This window comes from Carassius carassius, chromosome 26 (assembly GCF_963082965.1).
Source record: "Carassius carassius chromosome 26, fCarCar2.1, whole genome shotgun sequence".
Taxonomy (NCBI): domain Eukaryota; kingdom Metazoa; phylum Chordata; class Actinopteri; order Cypriniformes; family Cyprinidae; genus Carassius; species Carassius carassius.
In genome coordinates, this window is record NC_081780.1 from 11,015,379 (window position 1) to 11,041,552 (window position 26,174).

General features: G+C 42.6%; 1 protein-coding gene across 7 annotated transcripts in view; it reads right to left on the minus strand.

Moving 5' to 3' along the window:
* Window positions 1-1,722: 1,722 nt before the first annotated feature.
* The window catches only part of sox5 (SRY-box transcription factor 5), a 206,863-nt gene continuing 182,411 nt past the window's right edge, over window positions 1,723-26,174 (minus strand). For 5 of the 7 annotated variants that reach the window (XM_059511177.1, XM_059511175.1, XM_059511179.1 and 2 more), the window contains 9 exons: window positions 23,684-23,810; window positions 21,409-21,494; window positions 13,992-14,141; window positions 10,800-10,971; window positions 8,435-8,607; window positions 5,536-5,638; window positions 4,811-4,984; window positions 3,378-3,594; window positions 1,723-3,064 (listed from right to left, as the gene is read on the minus strand). In XM_059511177.1, the coding sequence (XP_059367160.1) occupies window positions 2,770-3,064; window positions 3,378-3,594; window positions 4,811-4,984; window positions 5,536-5,638; window positions 8,435-8,607; window positions 10,800-10,971; window positions 13,992-14,141; window positions 21,409-21,494; window positions 23,684-23,810 (1,497 nt within the window). In that variant the 3' untranslated portion in view covers window positions 1,723-2,769. The remainder of the gene's footprint in view (window positions 3,065-3,377; window positions 3,595-4,810; window positions 4,985-5,535; window positions 5,639-8,434; window positions 8,608-10,799; window positions 10,972-13,991; window positions 14,142-21,408; window positions 21,495-23,683; window positions 23,811-26,174) is intronic. The other 2 variants (XM_059511174.1, XM_059511180.1) reach the window with 2 other exon arrangements.

Genomic DNA, 26,174 nt, shown 5'->3' on the forward strand with positions numbered 1-26,174 from the left:
AAACAAGATCCACGCTCTTTCTGTTCAATAACAATTGGGGTATAATATAGCTGTTTTCTTTATCTTCAGTAAAAGAAAAAGAGAATTAACAGATAGGAAACTTCACATTATACATAAACCATTACAAATAAAGATATCATGTTCTTCTTATGTTTGTCTCCAAGTGTCCGGAGTCCTAGTGCTTTAAGAAATGTGTTTGGAGTTCATGAACGATGCACGGAGGAGAAAAAGAAAATGGAAATAAAGAGAAATGTCTCTTTTCCTTCATATCAGCAGTTCACCGTGACCACTTTCTCAGAGATATATCAGCATCAGAACAGGATTAATTCAACAACAAAAAAACCCAAGAACAAATAAAATAAAATAAAAGAGAACGAAAAAACTGAATATTGAACATAACGATTAGATCTAAATACCTACCCAGCTAAATATAATGCTTTATAAAGCGCAGTTTCCATACGATCATAAAAAAAATCCAAATGGAGGAAAATAATAAATTATACTGTACATAACTTACTAAACTTAGGAAATGCTGCCTATTCTTATAATTATTGTTAATAATATTATTACACTAGAGGCAGTTTTAATGAAAATAAAATACAGTATTTGCAAATACAAACTAAAACATTAACATGCAGAGTCTGAAACGGCTCCTCCCAACCTCGACAGCAGAGAGACGTTGACATGGAGGCAAAACACAAATACAAACAACAGACGGGACTGGAGCTCATCGAACCGAATAAACTAGACAAAGACGAACACGCAAAATGCGATTGGTCATCACTTTGCTAGCGCTACAGGCGTCAAGAGTACCATTAACATTTATGGTTAGAAAAAAATCTCAAGTAGGCCAGAAAATTCAAATATGATTTTAGTTATACGTGTGCATTCTAAATATATAATTTGATATGTGTTGTGAGTGGACAGCCTTTGGGTAGATGTGAAGGGGAAAAAAAAGATATTAATGTCTGGAGTCTGGCTGCTGTTCACCTAACAGCTTGTGTCTCTGTCATCCAGCTGCCCGCTTATGCCCACACCAGGCCAGAGAGAGGCTGGCAGAGTAGTTACGGTTAGGGCAGACGTCAATCAAACGCCATCGCTGTGCCAACAGCAGCCACACAGGTGCAGTAAGATGGAGTGGGTCAGTCAGAGCCACACAGAGAGCGGATGACTGATGGCACGGCTCGGAGACTCCTCTGCACTGATAAAACCAGTGATAGATGGGAAATAAAGAGGAGCGAGAGAGAGAGAGACAGAACACAAACCCCTGCCCTGCGGAGGAGTAGAGATGTGAGATATATTAAGGGGCGCTGATTGAAACACACACTCGTATTCGTCTTGAATGGAGATCTCCCTGGATTCTCTCAGAGCTGTCCTTTGAAAACAGAGTGCTGAGCACCGGGGCTTGTGGGAACTCTATTCTCCTCCTTCAATACACCATTCAAGCACAGCCTCTCCTCAAGAGAGCTTTTCTCTCCACGTCTCCTGCTTTCCTTTCAGAATGAGGTGCAGCGATGTCTGTCACCCAGCAATGACAGAAACAAGTTGTTCAGGGAGACAATGAGAATGACGGGAAAAAAACTAAAAAAAAAAAAAAAAAAAAATGATCAAATGAATGACCAGACGAAAAATTAAAACAAAAAGAATTATAAATACAGCATTATTATTAAACATTTGGCTTCCTTCCGCACTGATCTGGCTGCTAGCATGAATCGTACATAATGAATATTACTGTTTTTCCTTTTGTAAATGTTCACATGACCAGCACATCAACCGTCTACACGTAATAAAAATTAACTTAAAACCTAGCAAAATGCGCATTCATCCACACACACAAACATAAAGAAATGTGCACGCATACAATAATTCTGCTCAAGGCTTCACTCTCCATGATAACCATTGCCATGTTGGCTGTCCATCAAACACAAAGTTTGTGCTATCTCGTAAAGTTTGTCTCCACACCTGAGAGAGACGTCAACAACCAAAGCTCCCACAGAAGAGGAGGAGAAAGGAACAGTAAAAGCGTGTCAAGAGGAAAAGATGTGAGGGAGAAGGGATTGTCTGTCATCCAGCGATGTCCGAACTCCTGAGTGAAGGGACGCGAATCCTCCCTTCCATCCTTTCGTCCAACAGAAATGACATCTTTGAGTGAGAGGACATGGGTGTGAGGATGATAGAAAGATTCAGCTAATAGCACACTGAAGAGAGAGAGAAAAAAAAAGGAAATGTTTGTCATTTTACTCCTCTCAGGTGCTTTACGGTGAAGAGGAAAATAAGTCTTTTTTCTCTATTAAAACTGTTGCACAAAAACAACAAAAACACATTCACAAGCCACTTGTTGGCACTGTGTACCTGAGTGAGAAGATTATAGAACCAAGAAAAAAAGCTGTTTAAAAGTGTCTCTTTAGAAACATACAGGTCCACCGTTTTAAAGTGTCTATGACGGGTCGACTGACAGGTCCTTAGTAATAGATGTCTCGACAACAAACCGGTTAAGGGTAATTTTTCCTATGTTGTCGTAGCTTACTCGTGATTCAATGTGAACTTGCCGCGGTTCGTTCGTTCAGCGGGAGTCAAGGCAAGTGTTATACTTCCTTTACAAGACCCTCCTTTCCATGTAACATTCACTTTGATTGACAGGTCCTGTGCTTTGCTGTGAATATCGGGCTTGGCTCTGGAGGAGTCCTGATTGGACGGTGTATGGGGGTGGAATGAAGTTTGCTTGCGTGAGATGCCAGGTGACTGGTGAGATGGCCGTGATTGGCAGCTTTACTGAGTGATGTGATTCTCACTGTCACTGCCATAATCTCCGTCATCATCTTCGTAGTCGAAGTCATCGTAGGCGTCGCCGTTGCCATCGTCCATTCGGAGCTCCTCCTCTTTAACGCGAGGCACCTCCCCCTTGTGTGTGAGGTAAGAGGGCTGGCTGCTGGGTGGGACTGGTTCAGGGCTACTAGACATGCTCGAGTGCTCAGAGGGCATCTGTGGAGAGGGCATTCCTGCCATAGAGAGCGCGCCTGGGTACACAACGCCCGCTGAGGACAAGGGCAACTGGGCTTGCTGCCTGTTGTACAACAAACATGCAATCTGTTAGCAGAGCCTGGGTGAAAACACTCATCAGATTGTTGTTTCCTAAAAGTTTACACTTTACAAATAGGCAACATGGGATGCTTGTCAAATGATTGGTACTATACATGCTAAAAGTCAACCAGAAATGGCATCCATAACCCATTTTACTTACATAATGAGACATATTACTGAGTGAAACTGTATATTTAAGAAACAAATGTGGGGTGGGTTCTTGATTGTCTACTGGGAACAAGATGTAGACTTTAAAATGAATACATTACTGGAAGGTGTAATATAATGAAACGTACCCTACGGTGAAGTACTGGCGCATTTCCTGTCTGCGGTTGCGCATGATGGCCTTATATTCTCCAATGCGCAATTTCTTTCCGTCCACTAGGCAGGTGCGTTTGGGCCGTGGTTTGTATTTGTAGTCTGGGTATTTCTCTAGGTGCTGCTTACTAAGACGGGCCTGTTCTTCATAATATGGCTGCTTTTCCAGGTTGGTCATGGATTTCCAACGAGAACCTGCAAGAACAACAAGGTGTTAGAGAGAACAAACACATTTGCGATTCACACAGAAGAAAACGGATAGCCGCTACAGCCATAAACATTTAGGAAAAAAATAGGGCAGATCAGGCTCAGATTAACTCAAACCCCGACTAATACAGGGCATCTTTAAGACAGATTAGACGACTAAATCATTCAGGCAATTGGATTTTTAAAATATGCAATTTTGCACACTCTCAATGCTCAATACAGCTTTTAACTGCCTATCGTTTGCCTCAGAACTGGCACTTTGCACTAAGAGAGGGTTTTTGTTTGGTCTAATGAGTACCTTTGAGTGGAGCTGATGTCAAACAGAGAAGAATAGAGTGTGCTCTCTGCCCTCCAAAACACACACTGGTGACGTGCGTCATTATGCCAGGTGACAGCGGGTTAAGTGGGCCACTAACACACTCCATCTAATTATCAGAGCTCAACAGGTGTACCTGTGGCCGGTGTCTCTTATTTCTCATTAACAGAGAAGTGTGAACACACAAGTGTACACATGCCACAGTCCCAGAAACTCCAGCAAACGTGTGTTCAGGGTGTTACGTGTGTGTATATGTGAGTCTGTGTTGAATTTACACAGTCCTACTGTATGTTTAATGGGAAAAGGCTGTCACCACTGGCCCTGACATGCACCCAGCACTGGAAAGGGGAAACTCCTTCTGTTAACAATTGAGAGAGCGGGGCCTTATTAAAACCAGATTTTCCAGCGTTATAAAACGCTTAGGAGCTCTTTAAAATGTCAAACACAATCCCAGAGGTCTGGAGAAAATGTCAGACAGACTGGAGAGCTGGTTTAATGCATAATGAATTATATCATCATTGTTGGAGTCGGCCCTCTAGAGCGATTCATTAGGTTGTGGTTACACAATGCAGTGCGGGAAAGGGCTGTTTGTGTGTGTGTGTGTGTGTTGGGGAGAAGGAACAGAGGGAATTCTCTGTGGCTGGTTGCATAGTTCTTCCCGAAGGAGCCAGCCTTTAAGCCCCACCCATATTTAATGTACCCACAAATCTCAGCCAATTAGGGAATACAGTGGTGAATCAAAGCCGGATGGAATATAAATCGATCAAAAGCCTTGAGTCAAAAACTGCACAGCTGGAAACAAGAGAGGACGCTAGTAAACCTGAAGTGGCTAGATAAGTGGTTGGAGAGATTTACTAGCGCTGTCTCTGGCTATTCTCTCTCTCTCACCGAGGATCTTGCTGATGTTTGAGTTATGCATGTCAGGGAAAGCCTGAAGGATCTTCCTCCTCTCGTCTTTAGCCCAGACCATAAAGGCGTTCATGGGCCGCTTGATGTGCGGTTCACTACTGCCACGTCCTCGAGCCTCCCTGAAGATCCGTGAGTCTGACACACTCGGGCTTCCTGGAGAAGGAAAACAGGGAGTCACTGTTAGTCTGGGGATACACATACTCACAAGTACAGTACACATCAATTGAGACAGAAATGTAGGGTTGGATGTAATTTTATCCACTTAGAACCATGAAAAATGGAATGGAGAAAGATTAAAAGCGAGTTGGCAGTCAAAAAGTAAATAGGGTCCATGGTCATTGCACATTTACCTTAATGTATCTTTAAGTTTTTAAAATGTTATGACACACATCTGAGAAAAACAGATTATCAAAGAAAAAAAAAATAGCACAACTCAAAAAAATGTCAAAATTTAGGATTGGGTCCTGGTTTCATCCACTGGTTATGGTGTGAGCATGCAAGTGACTGTAAGAAGGTGAAATGATTGGAGAAGTATTTTTAAGTTAAAAGTTATAAGATCAAAACAAATTTATGATTAAATATGGATGGATGAGTTGTTCACGATAAAATGAAAATAGATACATATTTGTATTTAATGCGACTTTGAACTTTTTTATTACACAATAAAATCAATAGAGAGATTCATTTAAAAAAGAGCATCTTACCATCTGAATCGCCACTGATGCCGAAGTCCATCATTGCATGAGTGAACTTGCTCTCTTCAGAATGTTTTAACTGTTGGCTCAGGCTTTCAAGAGCGGCTTTATCCTGTACACACATAACATACAGCCAATGCAGTTAGATTCATATTCAACAAATCAACAGATTCATTAGCATAAGCACCAATGAACTGACAATTCAAGTGCATACAAAAAGACTCAGAAGAAAATGAAAATGAATGAAAATGTGAGTTAATGTTTATCCATCAAAAACGAGTAGCCTGGTTGCCACCTGCAATCTATTTACATTTATTCTTTCCCTCTCTTACTCACACGATCTCTGTCTCTCTCGCTTAGCCCTGAGGTCAATGCATTAGAGAGCGCGAGTGCTCCAGAGATGAGAGTGGGGCTGGACCGCACAGCCTCCTGGGAATTTATTACACCCAATAAAAAGAGATTTACTATGCATTTACATGGCTAATGTAGCTGGGCCACATATTTCAACACAACACCCTCTGCTCTCTCTAAACATGCACACCCCCCATCACCCCCACGAAGCTGCATCTGGGGCTTAATTAGTCAATTAGACTCCATCCTGAATCCACGCTACGTTTAAAACACACTCACAGACAAAGTCCTCACCATTAGAGAGTGACCCGGGCCTTCTGCGACTCTGTAATGAAATGCATTACACCATTTCGCAGCCATCGAGATTTAATTGTTCAGACTGAGTAAGTGAGTGGGGTTTAAATGAATGTGTAATGGAGAGAGAATCTCTCCCCAGAGAGACAAAGAGAAAGAGAGAGACAAATGGAGAGATGATCAGGTTTGATAATGTGACAACATGAAAACTTAGACTTTATACAGTAGAAGGTCTTTATTATCTGGCGAAAGCTATCCGTTAATACTCCTGTTCATCTCAACTGCAAGTATATTTACTACTTTTAAGAGCCCTCATGAAAGATTTTCACAACATTTACTTGCAAAATATCAGCTAATTTTGAAAGAAAGTTGGTTTTAAGCTGATGTTGTTACAACATGTACCAGCAGAGGCTAACCGGGCCATGCTAACCAGCTAAACCTTGTTTGGATTGACACTAAAACTTCATCACATAGACGATTGGCCTTGTTCATCTTCCACAATCCATTTAGCTTAGTGTGACACAAAAGGGTATAGGAACAAGGCTTGATTTGCCCGCACAATGTGTTCCTGGAGAACAAGTTAAAAGCACGCAGCACACTCTCACTCAGAGAGTTGAGGCTAAAATGGAGAGGGACAGTAATTGTCTAAAATCAGGAGATAATGGACTGAAGAGCAAAAACAAACATTAGATGGGCTGGCAGATGTGGACCTCAGTCACGTAGGAGGTAAAGTCAAATAATAATATGAAAGTAAAAATATGAATGGGGAAAGAATAGTGAAAGAACAAGTGTGCCACTTTGCCATGTGGCATTTTAGCACAAACCACTGTAATCCAGATTGGATTTTAGTCTATGTCTATTAATTTTGAAATCATCTATGTGCTACAGTACTCCTAAAAGTTGGAAAAAAGTCATTTTAAATAGAAATGCACATTTAAAATTAGCCTTCTCTAAGAAAATGGACAAAACTACACGACTCATCCTGTACTACAGATATTTGTCCAGTCCAGTCAGAATAAGTCTCTAGAATTATTTTGCATCACCCCAACCCCCCTTGCTAAGACTAGTAAGTAGCAAAACATGGGTCATAGCTGCTATGTAACAAAAGGCTAAAGTCTATTTTTTTTTAAAACATTTAAACTTAATGCTTCACTCTGAAATAGGCAAATACAGGAAAATAATTCATCCACATACTGTAAGACAGAGATAATTGAAAACTCTCTTCAGGTGTTTGTTGCCTATGTACTGCAGCTAATCTGCTCTTTTTTCAGCATTCGGATGTGTGGCCTTAATCAAAAATAACCCCTCTGTACTCTAAACGTGCAAAAGTGCAGCAGGGAGGGCGGTGTATGTAAGGGCATAAAGCTGTGGTCAGGGTAAAGTGCAGCTGATCTGTTGTAAATCATAATAAGGATAGAGTGCTTGGGAGATGTGGATTATTCTTAATGCACCTTCATTAACCTAGTAGCAATCAGCACAGCCACTAAGCCTGGCCGAGAGAAGAAAAACCCCACCAACGTGTGCGTGTGTTAAACTGAAGCGGAGATCAGCACACCCATAAACATGCTTTTGTTAAGCATTTACCTACTGTGTATTTGCAGATGTTGATATGCATTTACACATAAAGGTTTATGAAATAAACCAAATCTCTGTGTGGCAGAGAAGATCAGGAAGCAAGGACACCTGTGTATACACAAGCGCCTTCCTCTGCTGATGTGCACAATCACGCCATTAGAGATGGACGAGGCAAAATTGTCCATAATTTAATGCTTGTTTACTGACGCACTCTGCTTTTTAAAGCATTTGTATGCAAATTCCTCGGAAAGCGAGTGTGTTTTATTATCTGTGGTCAAAGGCGTTTCCTGTCCTGTGGCTCGTGGACCAGCTGACTCCAGTGTGTTTAGCAAACAAGCCCAATTTAGCCGCACAGCCAAGGAGTCACTCCAGTCACTTCACATTAGCATCAGCTACGCTATTAAAATTAGCATCCTGTTCACTGCACCCTGCTTGCCCTCAGCCTGCCTCCCAGACATCGCCATTGTGCACAACAAAAAGCTTTCAGATCTTATTCACCTCCACTGCTCCTCTTCACAAGAACAGCTTTGGGAAATCGCTTTGTTCAGAGATAAACACGTTCTGTTGTAATTAACGCTTCTGTTTGTGTTGTTTTGGCTGTTCTAATTCTCACTTCATTGGTGATGAATCCCTTCACAAATTGAAAGAATGAGCAAGTTTGTTAATGCAAGACCAGAGTTAATCGAACCTTCTCTGAGCGACCATTGTTGAGGCTCAGGCTGTTGACTGCCGCTACTTTGGCGTCGAGAACCTGCTGTTCTCTCTTTAGCTGCTCCTTCATCTGTCGGGCCTCCTGGAAAGCTTTGGTCACTGCCTCATGGTCGTTCAGGTAGCCGCCGGAGGTGATGGACGACAGCAGGTCTGGAAACATGACAGGTATGAGTGAGACAGAGCACAAGCATAAAACAAGAGACTGTAAGACAGCAGATTGGTAAAGCAAATAAATCTGTCTTTTTGTAAATCAGTAATTTTCAAATGGTTCCTGCATTTTCCAAATCGCCAACTTCCATTCACTGTTAGCAATTTTGCATGTTGTTGCAATGCATTTTGCAATTTATTGCACTTGTCGCAATGCATTCTGTGATTGCCTTCTCAGTGAAGGAGGCTGTATAATTATATATTCCTACCTTTTGGGATAGCTTTTCCCTTAAAATGTTGCCTCTGTAGGCAGCTCACTAGGTTTTGGAATGGAGCATTACTTTCACACACAAACGATAAGAGATCCAGTTAAAAACAGATGCTGATGCCCAAAGAAAATCTCCCAAATCTGCATTTTTTACATTGAGAGATTTACTAAAATGTGCAATTTGTCTTATATCCCACATATATAAAAGCAGTCTCTCTCTCTCTTTCTCTCTGTCTGCCATTCTGTAAGCTTTTATTCAGACCAAAGCTCAGGGAAATCTTTAAAGAAAAAAAAAAGAGAGGAGATTACTGATATTAAAGCCATAAGCGGCCTAATTTGGCCCATTCTGCAACATCTGCCTCCGAGCATATCAAAGATGTTTCCAACCATCTTTTCATGGCTATTATTTGTATTATTCTCAGCAGCTTAACCGCCCAAGCCGTTAGCCGCATCTGTTAGCTAGTGTATGTGTGGTGGAGCATTATCTTGCCAGGATAGATCTAACAAAGACCTACGGTATGCTAGATTATGAGTCTTTATCTTCCCTAATCCGGTTGCTAATGCTGGATAGGATGGATTAAATTCTTTCATTTGAAATGACAGAGTAGGGAACTCTTTTAAAAGTCATATCTGCTGAAGTGACCACAGGTCACAGGGTGTAAAAGCCAGCACACTTCCTGACAGTTTATTTAATAGAGGGTACAAAAAAATGTCTGGAGTGTTAATTGAGAGCAATGACCCCACTAAAGAGAAATTGTTGTTCTTACATTTAGAATGACTTGTTTAAAGAAGAGATGACTATCAGACTAATAACGCAAAATATAACCAGCATTTCACTTTTAACATTACAGTGACCCGAAGAGTGAAACTTTCTTTTTGGCTTCTGAGGAAAGGCAAGGAAGAGTGATGGCCTTAGAGGACACAGTCCTTGACAGCCCCTGTTGTGTTTCTGTGGTGACAGTGACACAAAAAGTAAGGGATGCATGGGGTCGGGCATGCTGGAAAGTCTCAGGACAGATGTCACTTAGCAAGGTCAAACAGATAAGAGAGGTGGAGAATAAGGATGGAAAGATGAGGAAATTGCACAAAAAGGGCATTCAAAGGCATCTGTCAAGTTGAAATATAAATATGCATTCAGATAAACACATACACCCACAAACAACATTTCATGTGGGGTTCTGAATACGTCTTTGATATCACAATACTTCCTGACCCCTTAAAGATGTGCTCCAGATGGAGTAATCATGGGACATACGGCACTTTCAAATTTAATGATCTAAAAGAGCCGCTCGTCGCGTCATGTTCTAAAGGATTCCAGTGAAACTTTACTTTCTAATCCATTTTTTTTTCGGAACAAAAAACATCTGGGCGCCAAATCCACTAATCTGCCATTAAATCCCAGGATTTGTAGAAAAACACTGCGATTACAGGGAAGAAGTCTGAAATGGCTAACTGTTGTGAGGAGGGGAGAATATTGCTTTATTGTGCTATTAATGTATGTTGTTTGTGCTGTGGGTGGTAACAGAGTTGTATAAGAGGCTTGTCTAATCTCAGCGCCTGTCAGGAAGGCTTGTGTTGCTCTATTCAGCACCTCTAAACAACAGAAATAAACGCCGTTAAACCTTCCCATCCGCTGTCTCGCTCTCTTTCGCTTCCAAACACAGCTGCTTAACAAGCTCTCCCCCACCATTTAGACTAATAAATGTTTGACAATGTGCCCTTCAGGCAAAATTAAATTCTACAAACCTAAAAATGTAACATCAATTACCGTCTCATACAAGAGTCTGTGCCAGCAGAAAAACATATCCAGGGAGTAGGAAATGCTCTTGAGAGATACATCCAGGGCACTATGTAATAACATTAAGCATGTTATGCTGCGATTTGTGTGTGTTTATTGAATTGCAATGAACTGTGGAGGTGTGGGTACCTATGGAGCTGAGTCTGGACGGCGGTCCTCCGATGCTAGAGGGGGCGCTGTGCTTCAGGGACCCGGGGCCCATCTTCAGGGCAGGGACCTGTGGGGAAGCGGGGGAGGTGGGTGACTTGCTCTCGGATGCCTTAGGCTTGGACGACAGATTCAAGGGCTGAGCGCCCTCGTCCTGCAAAACAGCAACACGTTTGGCCTGGTGTGATTTTTCTCCTCAGAGACTTGGGACCCAATCAAATCTCCCAGCAGGGGTCAAATCAGCTGACCGCACGCCGAAATGTAGGTTTTCAGCAGATGCGGCCAGAACACAAGGAAATGTACGATTAATTGCGGTTGCGCCGGCCAGTTGATAAACTTGCCAATGTTGGATTGACTTTGCGCAATGCCATGGCGCAATAGACATGCAGCACACCCATGCTCAATCAAACAATAGAAAAGGGACAAAGCGAGCATACCATGTAAAGAAACATGCTTAAATGAGAAGATTCACACACATTTACCAAACATGTTGCGCATTGAGAAGAAAAAACACAAGCATACACACAAACACAGAATAACCAAGTATTCCATAAATATAAGCACAAATGATTATTTGATGCACACATTCCAGTTTCAGATGTTCACAGATATCAATTGGACTAAATTACATAATAAACAAACAACACTGCCTCTGTGCCTCCAGGTTACCAGTGGTGGACTCTATCTATACGTGCAAATGACTAGTACCCAGATATCAACTTTGCTGACATTGTAATCACATCAGAGAAGGCACCATAGACCCAATTAAGTCTCAGAATGGCAGATGCTGCCCTGTGCACATCATTAGAACATTGCAGTGAAGGCCTAAACCTGTCTTAATTGCCATTAAGACCTTTCTGTCATTACTATTGTTCTAAACAGCTTTACAGTTCCATATGTGCCAGAAACACAAAAGCATTTGTAGCAGCCATAGAGGACAACCACATCTCACAGAACTACAGTGTCTCTCTTCGTCTTGCCTCTGCAGTAGTAGGAGCATACATTTGCTCTCTTTTAAAGGCTGTAGGCAACAAGGCGGCATGCTAGGTTTTTGGAACAGAGCTTCTAAGGTCTGGAGAGCTTGATTAAGACCTTTCCCTCACTGCTTGTGCTGTGATGGGCCGTAACAGGATTGTCCTCATTAGTGGTGCTCAATGGAAAGAGAACCAGTGGGATGTGGACTCCATCATAAGGGAGACACACAAAAGACCCTGCTCAATGAGAACACTAAGACGCGATTGAGGAGAATACTGTATCATGACCCATATTGTGTCGGGTGTGTAGTGAGGCTGCATTGAAGAGGAAAACTGAATATTTATGACAGATAATGCCTGCCTCCCGCCCCAATGGTGGATTGTTCTTCGAGAAGCAAATCCTTGGGTGGGATGTTAGCCAAAGAGAATGTAGCTGGTGAGAGGAGAACTAATGAAGACTGGCAAAGCCATGTGAGAGGAGGAAGGCTAGCTTTAAGATCCGTCATACATTTTACAGGAGGAGACAACTCAAATAGAAAATGAATAAGCTTAAATCTCATATAAAATTAGATGTAAGTCATCTAGAAATCCAAAACCTAAAAAAAACCCATAAATATTAACAATAACCTGTCGGTGCCAATAGCCTCATGGTTAGTGCATCAACACACAGCCAAACTGCGCTCAAGGCGACCCGAGTTTCGATTTCCACATAAAAAGCATAAAAAGCCCAAATAAGTAACTTTAAAAAATAAATTAAAAATAATATTGTGTCTATACTGGAAGCGATCGGTGTGTCGCGACTGCTTGAGGTTGTTTACACTGGAAGCATCAAAGCTCAGAATGCTGACCAACCATACAATCTAGTTTTAAGTGTATATATAGCAATTTCAAGAGAAATCCTAAAACCAACTGTGGCAGCACTGGGCCTAGGTGAAGGAATGTGGATGTGAGGGTCTGCATGTGTGAATCTGAGTAGGTCACATAGTGAAAACCGTGATATAGTGACTCTGTGATGCACCTGAGTTCTGAGGCTTCCCCCGGGGTAATGCACTTAAGCTTTGTACGCCTCAGTCCAACCAGCTGTCTGACACATGGCACACATCTTAAAATGAGAGAGTGGCAACTACCCCAGGGCAGCAACCCTGAAATATACATGCCTGCCCCTTCATGATGGCAAAAGCTTGCAGACACAGATAGAACAAACAAGAGAGCCCTGATTGAGGAAAAATCTGGAGAGGAAAACCGAAGGTTTGAGATACCAAGTATCCACTTTGAAATACTTGACGGGTTATATGAGATAGACAGAAAAATATGTTTAAGGAAAAGGTCATTTTCTCATGGCTCAGTAGCTGCGGAGGCCTAGCAGGTGCAGAAGACACTGCCAATTATCTGTATTATCCCTATCCCTCTTTTTTCTCTCCATTTATTTGGGCATGTGACAAAGGACCAACTGTTTGAGGAAACCAGCCTTCATTAGCCTTTGACACATTGAGCTGCATGGGGCCAGGCCCAAACGATGGGGACCGCCAAAGCTTTGCACTGAGATTGACAGACGGAAACATATCCTGAACTCTTCCTCTATGCAACAGGCATGTGGTTGAGCTCCAGGTCTGTTCTCTAACTTGTCCAAACAAGCATCAGGCTTAGCCGTGGCTCAAGGCCGGAGAGAGAGCAGGCAACAGGCCTTCACACATGTTTATCCAGCCCTGGCCGCCCCACGGTCCAGCTATTGTACTGCTGAGCGGGACAGAATGGGCATGCAGGGGTGTCCGGGCGTCTAGAATGACCAGCCCAGCAGGAGGGAAAAGAGGCCAGACAGGCTGCTTTTATTTCTGCCCTGCCTGATTTTCATGGAGCTTTATTCCACTCAGATAGCTCTGGCCTCCTGCTGCCATGCTGGCCAAAGGGGAAAGATACCTGCTCAGAGCCTTATACACTATCGGAAAAAGCACAACACAGTGGTGGTAGCTAGACTTCGGGTTTGAGGACCAAGGACCTTCAGAAGCTTCCATAACCAAGCACTTGAAATGGAACAATGCAATGAGGCATGGAGAATTGAGGGCATAGTGCCAGCTTGCGCGAGTTATGGGTAATCAACCAAAGAAATAAAACATCAAAACCAGTACATACAAAGACTATTAGCTCTGGATAGTAAATGTATGCAGTTGTTCCAGCCTAATACACATCCACAAATGCATACCTTGGGCTTTGGTGGCGGGGTGCTTCTGTTTTTCTCGCTCTGGCCGCTGGTGGGCGAGTGTGTTCCGGTTGCCAGGTTGGCCTGAGGCACTGTGCTGTGTTTGGCCCCCGGAGACACCTGCATGGCAGCTAGCTGAGCTGCATAAAACTGCTGCTCAGAGACAGAGAGAGATAGAAAGAAAAAGAGAGGACAGACAGAGACAGAAGGTACAGAAGAGTGGATGAAGAAGAGAGAAAGGTCCATGAATAAATGAATACACAGAACACATAAACAAACAAAAAGAAAAAAAAACAGGCTAAAAAGCTGGTTTGGCCATTAGTGGAGAAGGCTGATGGTTGTTTATGTGTGAAGGGACAGAGCTGTCACTTTATGTTCCACCATCCGGCCTCAAGGGGCTACGCTAACAGCTAGCAGACGCCAGAGTGAGACATGTCCCAGCCAAGGTGCATCATGGGAAAAAACACTCACCATAAGGGTCATATTCACTAAGGAAAGACTGAAAAAAATTGCCTCTCAAGGCGAAAAACTGGTGAATGTGTTTATGTAAAGGGAGAAGTTGTGAATCTCTTTGCCACTGGGAGAGGAAACAAACACCATATCCCCGTTGATTCTTTTAAGAACGCACACCAGGACAGGAGGACCCATCAAAACATTTTGCTTGTTTCTTTCTCTGTTGTTTAAAATGTTTTTCATTAGTGGCCAATATACTGGATAATCTTAAAAATGACAAAATTAGATTTTTGACTAAATTTATTGTCATGCATATTTATACGTACATATCAATATTCTATTTAGGTCTTTAAATATGGATATCTGCATTACCCGTCAAATAAGTATGTGTCAGTCTCAAACAAAAAATATCCCAACTGTTAAATGCAGAGCTCGTTGATGTGCTCCTCAACAATGTGTTTATGGACCACAGCACATGTTTCTACGGTAACAGGCAGACAGTACAACGGCTGGACATCAAATAAAACATATTCCCGAAGCTGTTTGTACAATTCCTGCAATAAGTGTGTTTGTGAGGTTTTCATGTGCAATTTTGTGGTCTTTGAGGAAAGCTAAGAATGAAGAGAGAGAGGGGGGGGGGGGGCTTTTATTGTATTTGTGGGAAAAGATGAGGAACAAAATCTGTGTTTACAGTAGCAGGAGAGACGGGCTTTTTAAATTGTATTTTTCTCTTTAAGGTTTGGAAGCAAGTGGCTGTTTGTGAGTAAAACTTCCGTCCTTCTGTTCGTCTCTGGCTGCCAGCCACCAGCAGGAAACAAAGACTGGTTTATGCAAATGTACATGGCAGTTCTTTCTCTCTCTCAACCTCAACAGCACATTCTCCACAATCTTCTGTCGGCTGTATCTGCTAGAATTAAATATTTCTATCAGATGAGAACACACAGAGATTAACACACCATCATGCTGAGAGACATATCTCCACACGGAACATCTCGATCCACTCACACTGGCTTTTATCTGCCTAAATTTGCACCTCAGAGAGCTAATAAAGTTAATAAGTACTGATTTTTCCTTCAATTACAGGACACTGCTATATTAACCGTATGCCTAAAAGTAGAGGTACATCGATATATATATATATAAAAAAATTCTGATGTGTATTTAATTATATTTGTTATGTACAATACGATGGACAATATTAACACTGTTTCGCCTTTCGTTTTTTAATGTCTACAGTAAGTAAAATTAGACATTTTAGAGACCTTGCGTAGAAACAGTATGCTGTTTGAATGGAATTTTTAAACTGCTGAAATATTAGAATTATTCCAACACTAAACACTAAACTGTATAGTATAGGTGACTTTTGCCCTACAAAATTGATTTCATTTATCTCTTGTTTAACATCACAAAATAATCTCAGCTCAAAGCTATACTTCTTTATGTTAAGTAATGAGTGTGCCATTGTACAGTAATTATCTTTAAAATAAACCTTCTAAGCATTTCTTCTATTTGTATTCCTCACTCTGGTTGTGCACAGTCATACACTACCTCAACACACACACACATTTTTCTGGGCTTTCTGATCAGGAGGTGACCTCAGTTGTGAGCTGTAGTCTGTGCAGGGGAGCAGGACATGAAATAAAGCTCTTGTTGGTCATTTCTGTTCAATTACTCCCACCATGGCCCCTGGTTGTGTGTGTGCCTGAGCGTGACATACGGTTCCTGTCGGTGCACGCCCTGCCTGTGTGTGTGCGTAAGGGCGAGATGCTCTGTGTCTGGTCCACTGCATCAGACTGCTTTATTTTCTTTCTGAATTGAGTTCTATTACAGGGCCAGCTCTCGTCAGTCACAACTGCTAGACCGACACACACATACACTGCACTTCCAACAGGGGCTGCCACTGAACACCCTCAAAGCACTGCCACCCCGTCGTCAGCATGAGCAAACAGGAAGTGACAGCACAGTGCCCCGCGAGTGCCCATAGGCTCACGTATGCACACGTAGCGAGAATGGGGGTTGAATGGGTGGCTGATCTCAAAACTGGGGATGTAACAGAGTAATTTAAATGTCAGCCTTACAAAAAAAACCACACACAGAGGTGCTGGATGGGGGAGGGTGTATCTGTGAAGGATTTGATAGGACTCTTGTCTCCTTCAGTCAAGCTCCGTCCTTTTGAACTCTTAAAGCTTCTCCCCTTGCTTCTCTCACTCTCTCTCTCTGCTAATCCCTACAGAGGAGTCTTAGGCCAGCTCTAATTCTCTAACTAGAACTCCGTGTGTGTTTTTAAAGGCAACAAAGGTAAGAAAACACACCATCAACACAGAGGAAGGAAGCAAAAGAAAGATCCCAATGGCAATGCCAGTCTGTGATGCTGCACCTGATTTCAGGCCTGTCCGTTCTAGCAGGTCAGATGTGACTGCATTAAGTAGTGTGTGTGTTTGTTCGTGTGTATATGCAGGGTGACGGGAGGAGATAGATTGGCATTTGCGCTTTAACTCATAAGGCCGATTGGAGAGTATTAGTGTTGGTGACACATGTTTTAACAAAGCCTCCCCCCCATCCTCGCTAAGTCCCCATCCCCTCTCTGAGCGCAGGAAGACGGGCTGCTGTCAGCGCTATCCGTCGGAGTGGATCTGCGTGTCTTTATGTGGCTGAGCAGACATCTCTCGCTCTCCAGTAATCCCCTGCTTTACTCAGATTATGAGCTTCTTTTCCCATCCTGCTTTGTTGTCAAAATGGAAGCAGTTTGGAGTGATCCTCTACGCTATTGTCGTTTTGGTCACTGCTGGCAATTGTGCGCCTCATGCTTTTTTTCTTTGTCATCGTCAATTAGTCCTAATCTTGTTGAATTTTTATTTTTTTTGCTAAACTAAACACTGGTTATTGAGTTCTGTCCCATTTTGATTAGTGTGCCAAGCGGGATGAACTTCGACATGAGTTGCGTCTGACTGAAGCCACTGCCAAGAAATCTCCCTCCCTAAGTGTCAATTAGTACTAAAGCTTGTGCTTACAAAAATACAAAAGCCAAATTAAAATCTATTGTGAGGTAGGATAATTTTTTCTCTTTTCTGCTTAATTATTTTTTCAGATTGTAAGGGAAGAGACTCTTTTTAGAGAAGCAGTTTTAGGTCTGCTTGTTGGGAAGCTTCAAAATAACATTCCCATTGTGTGATACACTGGGAACGTTATGTAAGCTTATTATGTTGTGGTGCAGACAGGGCAAGCTGGACAGGATCAATCCAGCCATGCTATCTATTAACAGTGTCACTGACCTCATCGAGCTCGGACAATGCCACCAGATCGCTATCTGAAAGGAATTCATGGTGCTTATCATTGTGAGCACACAAATGCCTGTCAAAAAAATTAATCGCTGGGGGTTTGAACTACAAATAAAAATACATGTACTGTTTCTTACAGCTGATAAAAGGCATTTAATACAGTCTGCCTCTCGCTTTCTCTGCTTATTCTGCTGTGTGCTGCAGTAATCCAGTGCAATATGGTCCAACACCTGCCTCTACATATGATGGCTGACCTCCTCCATTGACCCACTTTATACCTCTTCAGTACCGCTGCTCACAGCTCATACCTTTCTACTCCTCCTTTTCTCATCTGTCCCTCTTTCTTTATTCCCACATTTTTAACACAGTCATAGTCACTGTCCCTGCTTTTCAAGACAATCCCTCAGTGTATATGTGTGTGGTTTTGTGGGTTACACAGGTTAATTTAGCTGGTTATAGAATATTAGGCCAATGTGAACTGTGGCCGCAGTTGTGAAAAGTGGTTTTGTGGCCAGGTTTAAAGACCTCTGCAGTGAATAATGGCAAACACCTTGAAGATGGTGACCCCGGTGCAATGACTCCCTCTCACTTGGACACACATACACACTTAAAGGTCTTGTTTAATGACCATTTGTAGGTGAGCAGTCTCACACAGATGTGACTTTGTTCATCTGGCGATTGCAGGTGTGCTTAAACATATAACCTAATATATATAATATTAGGACTGGGCAAGTTGACATGTTATAATTGCATAACTGCATTAATTGATTAACACCAACAATTATTTTATGGCCCATTAACGCAGTTTTTTTATTATTATGAAAGTCCGTTGCTCACTGGCTTTGGATATACATACAGACAAACCATGGATCACAGGAGGGGTGGGATGTTGATCAGTACTGGCTTGGAATGGGGGTCATCACACGTCTCAACCAGTGAGAACATTTGGGGTGGGCCTAGACTGCAGCAGCACTCACATGAAGCACTCCCGTTAAAATTATTTAGGCTAAGCAGACATTCACAAACCACTGTTTAGTGTTATTTTTAACAGAAAAGAATGCAACATGCTCGTAATCATGACTTCATAAGTGGGAAACAGGAAGTTTCCGATAACACGTGAAGACAGCAGAGAAGCGCTCCCGCTCAACACAGTGGAGTGAATTGTTTTGTTAACTTTGTGTTTTATTATTTTGAGCCTGTGCACTTGAGTCTGACATGGTAACACACGACCCTCTCTCACAATAAATTGCTTTACAGATCAATCACTTTTGCCGCTCAGAAATGTACACGCAATCATGCTGCATGTATCATAAGTTCCACGGTCTGGCGTGGTTAGCGCTCACACACTGATCTAGGCCTATATATATTCGCTTGTTAAGTCTGACGTCACATAGCAGCTCTCCCGTGTCCAAACGCTCTTATCAGTTACCACGAGAAAACAACAAAAGGTGCTAATATAAACTCACAATGTGATAGAATACTAGCGAAAAAGTTATAATCTTAACCTTTAACTCCATACTGAAGTCCCAGATAGCCAGACAATGAAAATATAAATATAAAATAAATATATAAAAAATATTTGTGTTTGGGACGCTGTGAACACGGAGACTGTAGTGTATACCGTAAGTTTGAAAGTGTTTAGCTTAAATTATTAATATGAATAAACAGTGCTCATAAACGGCTGTTGAGGTCATATTCTCAAGTGAAGCGAGTTGAGGCTTGGACCCGGAAACAGCGCTTCCTCCGTCATCACTTAACAACCGAATAACTGAACCGTGCTCTGGCTCACCTCTTCCAACCGAGTCAGGGATGGCTAAACACACGGAGTGATCAAACTAGTCAATGGAACCGGGCTTTAAGAGTCAAACAGTGGTTAAAATCAAACTTTTGTTATTTTGTTATCTCATAATTAGATTCTGTGACTTTATCCTGGATTTCACAAAGAGGGTCACATATATATTTAAGCATTCCCCTAGCTATGATGTATGAGTATGACGCTAGAAAGGCTATGGGTTTGATTCTTAGGAAATGCAAACTGATAGAATCTTAAACGCAATGACTGTCAAATACATAAATGCAAATGTAAATAATATTGTAGTAATTCTGGTCTTGCAAGCCAGATTCGTACGCACATTGAAAGTGTAAGCTCATTGGGTTGAGTGTGTGAACCACTGAGTGGAGTGACCAAAGCAAATATTTTGGGCCTCTCATTGTGTTGGGGGGGTCTAAAGATAAGATGCACAGACGCGCCGATTGTCCCTGAGGAAATCCAACATGCTTCCGTCTGAGACATCTGCATTTAGCTTAGCTTTAGTTAATCATTTTCTTTGTGACAAAGCCATAATCTCTCTCTGTAAGTGTGTGTGTGTATTGCAAGGGAGATTTGAGGCTGGAATGAGAGAACAGTGGCATTGGATGTTGTTGTTGTTTCTTTTTTTCCCAGTTGTTTTTCTGACGAAATCCAATTGTGCCTGACAAAGCTGTTCAATCTGGGATTTTTTTAATCTTAACACGAAGGAAGTTCTGAAGACAAGTTCTGAAGCAGATAAAATCATACGGGACAAGATTCTCGCAATAAGCCAGTCATACGGAGCACAGCCGGGTGAGTGCACAGACAGCAAGGGTTAAAAATAAATAAATAAATAAAAAAAAATTATATATATATATATATATATATATATATATATATATATATATATATAACCGAAAGAATATCCTGTTTTATTACCTGTTATCCAGAGGGCACCTGGGAAATACCACCTGTTTCGATGCGAGCACGTAAGTGTGAGAGCCATTTATACCTCTTACATATGCTTTATCTGTGATTCAGATGTGCAGGTGTGTATATATCTTTGCATGTGCAAAGCCCTAATAAAATTCGCTCTTATGTGCATCTATTTTTGCTAATAGTGAATTTGGCTTCTTAGTCAGACTCTTTAATGCCTGAGGGAGGTAACAGAGAGGAAGGGCCAGTCACGGAACCTGTGGGGCCCCAGGTTAATGCATCTCAAACAGTCAGGCTCTTGGTGACAAGGGGTTCAATGCAGCCCATCCATACTGGGCCAGAGTGAGTCGGAATACAATATTCTTACACAAACACAGTGTTGTAGCAGATGTGCACCTCTATTCCCCCTCAACTGTGTGATTTATTCTCTTCACCCCTCTCTTCTCCTCCTGCCAGAGACCAAACTAGGGAGGAAGACGAAAAAGGACAGACGTGGAGATTCATGTTTACTGCGTTTTCCATTTCAGAGCAGCACAGTGAGGCTGCATTAGGGTTTGACTCTATTCAGACAACCCATAATATCTTTTTGTGTTTGCTCTCTGTTCAGTGTCCCTCTGTGCTCTGTCCCCCTTAAAAACAGTTTCTATGGTACCCTTCGCTCCACAGTGAACAATATCAGCACCCCAGAGCCAGCAGTGCGGCATTCTCTCTCTGGGCTCCGGCCCCTCACAAAGGCCCATTTCTATGGCAACTTGCAGTTGGCATGAGGAAAAGAGTTGAGGAGAACAGTGGGCATTGTTGTTCTCTATCGGGATCACAAAACAAAAAAAGGGGAAAAAAACGAGGGGAGAAAAAAAGATTTGGTTTGAAAGGTTGGGAAAAATTCTGAGTCGCCACAGCAAAAGGATGGACACAAACATACAGGAACACACAGAAACAAACAAAACCACAAGATGGACGTTACCTGCAGTTGAAGAGGGCCAAGGCCAGGCGTCGCCGCAGCAGCCGCTGCCATTGTTGTAGGTATTAGCTGTAAAGGGTAAGGGTCACCTGAGGAAGAGAGCATTATAGGCATGTCAGAATCTCCCTTTCATCTCCCCACACTTCTGCCCAGGCTCTGGGCCCCATCCCCCTCTCCTCTCCTTCGATGGAGCGACAGATTCACTGCTTTCTCTTCTGTCAGTAAAGACCACCATTGTGAAGTCCCCCCCTCCATTCTAATGAAAGGCTGATTGTGTAGCTGCAGCTTTAATACCCCGAGCACAATAGCAGTTGAAGGCTAAGGCATGATAAGGAGAGGACGGTAATTAACGAGCTAACGTCAGCGCCCCGTCTCCTCAGGCCCTGCACAAGAGTCTCTGCGTTGGAGAGATGAATCAGAACTTGAGGAGTGAATAGCGAGAGTTATTAGCGTCCACCTGCAGATATGGGCTTTATAATTATACGACCGAGAGGTAAGGGTCAGTCCAGTTCGCATAGAGGAAGCAGGTGGGGGGGGGTTATCAGGATCACGCTGAAAAAGCCTGTGGCATGAGAAACCATGAGTGTGCCCTAAATCTGTTTTGCAGCTTTTTGAGTTCAAAGTGTGATGAACAATGGAATGATGCTGGGAAGAGAGGTTGGAAGAGGCGCTCTGAGAAAAAGGGACAGAAGATGCATCTGCTCAATATCCGGATAGATGGTCTTAAAATATATCAGATAAGTGAGAGCATAATTCTGTTATTCTTGAAGTATCAATGATTTTTGGTGTGTGTTTTGAAGCCAGCATTGACGTGCCCTTCATCTATGATATCCCACCATTCTGTGCATGCCGTTTGTAAATTGGGGGAAGGAATTAAAATGGAATCTGATGAAAGTAAATTAATTAACACATTTAATTAATCAATTTCTGCTTTATTCCAAACTGAAATGTAACTTTTAAAGTGCAGGTAAATGCACTTGTTGATTGGGCATCAAGGCACAAGACTTCACTTTTGGATGCTCCAGAGTATCTGTACAAGGGGGTTTGTAGAGGAAGTCAGAGCTTGTCTCAGTAAGCAATAAACCAGACGCTCCATCAGTGGGTCCAAAACTTTTTTCCCATACACTCCTTCCCTCCCCCCAAAATACTTATCCGCTAGGTTAGAGATTGCCCTGGACCCGGTTCAAGGATTTATTCTGGTGAGATGTGTGTGTTTTTTTCTTGTCTTTCTCTCAGTCCCTAAACAAACACAAATATTCCAGCTATTTTATGTCTCTCCCGGGTACAGCTGTAACAAAAGAGCAAAACTAAGGAAAGTAAACATGTTGCTGTTGGCAAGGAGGCAGTATCTTCACACTGACTAGAAGAGCTCCGTGGCCTGGCTCTGGGGAGCAATGGGTGGGAACCAGCATCCCCTTAGTCCGGACCCTGTGACCGGAGGGATTTCATCCCCCTTTTTCCGCTCTGGTTTTAAGGGGTTCAAACAACGGCTTCTTCCCTTGTGAGCAGGCACTGTAATGGTAACTAAATGACATGCGTAATTGAAATTTTGGGCAGGGTTTGATGGTGCTGCTGGCTGTAATTGAAATAGAGGCTGTATGGTTGGGAGAAAGGGGGCCTTCGGGAAGAGGAAGAGGGAGGGGGGACTTGTTTGGGAAACTGTGAAGCACAGTGGGCGGAGCTGGAGATGCGGACCGGTCCTTCTCACAAGGGAGATGTACATTCATGAGTGTGTATGAGTGTGCAATGAATGCGATGTGTGTGTGCACGCGTACAGTTGGAGAGGAGTCGGAGGCGTGTGCGAGGCGTATTGGATGCGTGTTCTGGCGGCCGCCCGTGTTAATATGAAGAAACCTGGGGCAGGTCACTCTACCCCCCCGTGAGAGCGCGAGCATTCTGCTGCTGCGCTGCTGGCACTTGCCGCCTCGTTTCTCGCGGTAAACAACACATTGCTTCACAGTTGGACTGCTACGGCCAAAAACACAAACCCCAGAGGAAGTTTTCTTTTTTTCCTGTTCCTACTTTTGAACAAGAAATACAGAGACACAAAAGCAAGTGAGTTTGTCTAGTCTGAGAGTCTGTCATGTGCGGGAGATGACGGGCATCAGTGGTGTTGTCTGATCTTAATAACACACCAGACAGGAGGGAGATGCTGCCCAACATTGGGTTGAAGACTTCGCTTTCAGCAATCTGGTTTGAAATCTCTAGTGTGAACAATAAACTGGACTGACGTTTTTCATTTTACAACCCATCACTGAAATGCTACTTTAATACTCACTGCAGCCTGGTTTGTAATTGAACCCTGGAGGAAGTAGAAATCCTTGTTGTGCTGCAGCGGCCGCTAGAGTTCTCTGATCTGGAGGGAACACGGGAATCATCAGTGGAGGCAACTGACCCTGGACCTGCTGAAGAGATGGAATGAAAACAATTAAAATGTTGGTCACAAACAAAGAGTTTAGCCAAAACATGTCAACTACGAAGAAAATCCTTCAGACCACCTGCAGTTTGATCACTGACCGACTAATGCTAAATTGGACATGAATTGGCATTATCGGTTTCATATTTTCTTGCAGAATGACTTGTAGTTGGCTGATTTACATGTCAGTTAGACTTCCTACGTAATGGATGTTTTTTGGCTAGAATAATTAGCAAGGGGACCACCTTTTGTCTGGCTAGTTTACTTCTAGAAAGAGTTTAAACACTGTGCTTGTCCAGCAACTGTCACCTGAGGACAAGTGAGGTGTGGACGAGTGGCTCTTGGGATAGTTGGTCCCCTTGATTATTGTCATGTGAAGGAGCTTCTTCATGCTCTGGCAACAGCTGGACTCCATTTCTGTAGAGGACCATGCTCGGCAACTCGCCACACCACTTCACAAGGTTTCCAGGATTAAAAAGGAGGAAGAAGAAAAAAAACACAAGCCAGAAACTTTGGCAAAGGGAGAGTCTTGAGACACACAAGCCCAAAGAAGAAGAGGACAGATGGTTCTACTGACGAGAAAAGCACAAAAGCTCCAAAAGTGACAATACTTTGTATATATGAAAGTGACATGCTCCGAGAGCAGAGGAGGCGCTTTCTCACAGCAGTCGTGTGCTAAGATGAACAGAGGCTGATGATTTTTTAATTCCTACCACAGAGCAATCATCCCTCCATTTTGGTTAACCACAAACGGCCACAGTAGTGTGTGCTAGCCAATGCGCACGGGTGTGTTGTGTTCTCCGGTGGTTTTAAGCAAGGAGTGTTTTGTGGCAAATTACAAGCACACGCTCTTCTCTTAAATGCACAGACATGTAAGCAAGTGTGTGTGGGTGCATATGGAATTAGAGGCTCGTGGATCTCCTCAAAGCATTCGAACACACCGTCATGCTGTTCTCTATTCAATCAATGTACCAAATAGCATTACCCACGCAGAGTAGGTGAGGCTGATATTGACATTTTCAGGCCAGTTAATGCAGTTTAATGCATCCAGTTGACATGCATCAGGAATTAGAGAACAACAGGACTAAACTTTATAGTTGCTACCAAAGGAGATTTAAATTGAAGGCCTTGAATGGTTAACATCACCTGTAAAGCATTTCTCACTTTGACTGGGACCAGAAACACATGAAGTAGAGGGCCGAAACTAAGAAGAATAATCTTAGACTGGAACAAAGTAACTCAACTGTAGGGATTGACAGATGAGTTGCTGTTAAACTAGTAATAGTTTAGAGAAACACTCAGTTGCACCTAAACACTAATAGAAGGAATCCCTTCTTGTCTAATGTACATGACAACTGTGGAATATTCCAGAAAGCTCCAGCTGCAAGCTCTGTAAAGCTCTTTTATTCAACAACAGCTGGCTGTGGAATTCCATACTGGCTCCTTGAACTCTGGTCGAAAGAATTGCTTACTTGAAAAGCAGAGGAATCTGTCCTGTTAATTGGGTCTGAACAGGTTTTACCAATAAATATCAAATGAGACAAAAGTGCTGTCTGTAGACTGGTCCAATAGACTAACTCCATGATATGAAAAAAAAAACATAACTATTTATACATAAAACATACAAAAGTACAACTAGAACCTTAAAAAACCTGCCTAATCAGCCTTGAGAAAAATTTATCGCAAAAGAGAAAAAGGGAAAAAACCTGTCAAGGATAAGAAGTGAGTGGCTAACTTTCCAACTTTCATGGTTTATATGTAAAGATAGAGAGACAGAGAGTGAAGGACAGCAAGAAAGAAAAAAAAATGCTGAAAGTAACAAACAGAAAGGGAAAAAGTGGAAAGTTGGCACCAAACTGAGTCAGAACCTCTCGCCAGGCGGCACAGCTTGAACCTAAAGCTTTTTGAACATAATGAAGATGTGCAGATAATTAACATATGCAGTGTGAACAGGTTTGCTGGCACAGAGGAGAGAAAAACTCTAAGGTAGAGCTATTATTAGGGAGTAATTTGCTCTAAGAAGTAAATGAGTGAAACAATAGCTGCCAGCATTGACAATATGGCTCACATCTGAGAATGCACACAAAAACGGTGGTTAAGAACGAGTCCCACCGCTAAAATCTGTTTCCAGCCATATGCTCCGGCAATTAAAGGCGGGCCTCAGTGACCTCGCGCTGAAGAGGGGACACATAGCCATATAACTAATAATTAATTTGCACCTGGATAGCAGCGTTAGCACACACGCACTGTACTTGCAGACTGGCACTTAATATTAGCCCTGTGGACGTGGGCATAGGCCATTAACTTTTACAGAGAGCTTGCGATGATTGCCAGTCTGGTGCAGGCGTCAGTA